General features: G+C 54.5%; 1 protein-coding gene across 1 annotated transcript; it reads right to left on the bottom strand.

Moving 5' to 3' along the window:
* Nucleotides 1–427: 427 nt before the first annotated feature.
* Nucleotides 428–2,369, bottom strand: JUN (Jun proto-oncogene, AP-1 transcription factor subunit). The gene has a single exon (XM_014870555.2). It carries the CDS (start codon nucleotides 2,039–2,041, stop codon nucleotides 1,097–1,099), a length of 945 nt encoding a protein of 314 aa, XP_014726041.1. The 5' UTR covers nucleotides 2,042–2,369; the 3' UTR covers nucleotides 428–1,096.
* Nucleotides 2,370–2,630: the final 261 nt, after the last annotated feature.

The raw sequence follows: 2,630 nt of genomic DNA, 5'->3' as shown, positions 1-2,630 counted from the left end.
TTTTTGAAGCCTACAGCATAATTTTTTTTAATACAACCACCTGCCTTATCTTCTTGAGGGCATTAATTTAATAAAAAGCATGTCAGATCAAGTAGCCAGTTGCTCCAGTTAAGGAACAATTTCATTCCCTGCCTTTCCACCCCTCCACAGCCCTGCCTGAAGTCAGATGTCTAAACCGGGCCCCAAGAACGCGGCAGGCGAGGCGGGCAGGCTGCAGCTGGGAACTGCAGCTTCAGGACAACCCCAAAAGTTGTAGGAGTTTAGTGAGCACGACCTGGCTTCTCCCTCCCCTCCTCACAGCTTCTCCAGAACATGTCTGGAGTTACAGAGTAAGTTCAGCATAATCCCTACCCTTCAGAGTGCAGCTCAAAGGGCATTTTCCCAACTCAGGTACTAGCCAAAAAAAAAAAAAAGTGTGAGGGGAAAATACATTTTAATTATTTTATTTTTCTTAAATATAATAGAACCTTCTAGAATTTTTTCCAGAAACAGAAACATTAAAAAATTATACTTTATTACAAATGGTAAACTCAGAGTGCTAAAAAAAAGCCTCTTATTTACAAACAATACTGGGCAGTGCCCAAATAAACAACATAAAAATAACTTACAAAGTCATGAAGTAGTTTATTGACATTAATCAACTTTCATAAAATAAAATAAAAAAAGATATGTACATACACAATTTACTTGAAGGCAGGCAGAACAGTTCTTTTTTTTTGTTTATCAGCCTCCCACAAACCTCCCTCCCACTTTTTTTTTTTTCTTAAGGAATACTACATAAAGCAATCTACAGTTTCTATTGCAGTTTAACCTTTAATACTGAATGATCATCGAATGTTAGGTCCATGCAGGTCTTGGTCAATGTTAAACGAAGATCTGACATCTCATCCGAGCAGGAACAGCACTTCCCGGAGCAGCGCCGGCCGCTGCACTCCCGGCTCCAGCTGAAGGCTTTGCCAGTCTTTCCACACATGCGCTTTGCGGAGCACAGGCAGGACAGCCTCTCAGCTTTTGCCATTAGCTTTATGCCTCTGCCACTTTGGATTTTTCCTGTTTTAGTTGTACCACAACACACAGTTCTCGCTGAAGAGTCTCTTCAAAACGTCTGCAACTGCTGTGTGAGCATGAGCTGGCACCCGCTGTTGACGTGGTTCATGACCTTCTGCTTAAGCTGTGCAACCTGTTCTCTGAGCATGTTGGCAGTGGATGCCAGCTCTGAGTTCTGGGCTTTCAAAGTTTTCACTTTTTCTTCCAACCGGGCAATCCTTTCCAACTTCCTTTTCCGGCATTTGGACGCCGCGATTCTGTTCCTCATGCGCTTTCTCTCGGCTTTGATTCTCTCCTGTGACTCCATGTCAATGGGGGACAGGGGAGGAGTTTCCCCCGGCATTTCAGGTACAGTCTGCGGCTCCTCTTTCAGAGCCTGGAGCCGGGGATGCTGCACGGGCATCTGGGGGTTTATGTGATGCTGGGGCGCGTATCCCATGCTGTTGGCGTTGTAGTTGGGCGCGGAGCTGAGCGCGTTGGGGTTGAAGTTGCTGAGGTTGGCGTACACCGGGGGCTCGCTGTGCAAACTAGTGTTGAAGCTGGTGCTGCCGGCCATGGAGGACACAGGTGCCATCCCGCTCGTGACAGGTTGGGCGGCCGAGGTGACGCTGGGCAGCGTGTTCTGGTTGTGCAGCTCTGCCAGAGCTCTCACGAAACCCTCGGCGAACCCCTCCTGCTCGTCGGTGACATTCTTGGGACACAGGAACTGCGTCGGGGTCGGCGTGGTAGTGATCATCCCGTTGCTGGACTGGATGATGAGCCTCTCCAGCTCGGGCGAGGCCAGTTTGAGGAGCCCCACGTCGGGCGAGGTGAGGATGTCGGCGTTCTTGTTCCTCAGGTGCGGCTTCAGGTTGCTGGAGGGGTCGGACAGGTTCAGCGTCATGTTCTGCTTCAGCACCTTGGCGTTATTGTATCCGTATCCGCCGCTCTCCGGCGGCGCGAAGCCGGCGCTCAGCGCATCCTCGTAGAAAGTAGGCTCCATCTTTGCACTCATAGAACACAGTCCGGAGAGGGGAAGCTGCCCGGCCGCCGCTCAGCTCCCCGCGGGCACCCCGACCCTCCCGGGGAAGGGGAACGCGGAGCCGAGGAAGGAGAAACGCGGAGCCTTACTGGGATCGCTGCTGCCGCCGCCGCGCTGAGAGCCCGCCTGGCCTGGCGGGACACCTTGCCGCCCTCCTCCTCCGTGTGCCGGTGGTGCCGGGACGCCGCTCCGCCGCCACAAGTACTTTCCCTGCCCGGCTCTGCGCTATTCCCGCTCCACCGTCCCAGCGCTCGCACTCAGCCGCGCTCGTTCGCTCCCGCCCGCCCCGCGCTCTGCGCCCGCTCCCGCCGTGCAGCCCTTCACTTATCAGCGGCCGCAAGCCCGCTAAAAATAGCCCATGATGTCACCCCGCGCGCTCCCCATTGGCTGCCGCCGCCCCGTCCCCGGGGGGGCGGGGCCAAGGCCCGTCGCGCGGACCCGGCCCGGGTCGCCATGGCCACCCCCCCCCCAGAAGCTTCTTGAGCGCGCGTGGCCTTGTGGGATGACGTAATGCCGGGGGGGCGCGCGCGGGGCAGTGTGGGCTGACGTCTTTGTTTTTGAA

The sequence above is a fragment of the Sturnus vulgaris genome, chromosome 9 (assembly GCF_052056855.1).
Source record: "Sturnus vulgaris isolate bStuVul1 chromosome 9, bStuVul1.hap1, whole genome shotgun sequence".
Classification (NCBI taxonomy): Eukaryota; Metazoa; Chordata; class Aves; order Passeriformes; family Sturnidae; genus Sturnus; species Sturnus vulgaris.
This window is presented reverse-complemented; position numbering and strand designations above follow the sequence as displayed.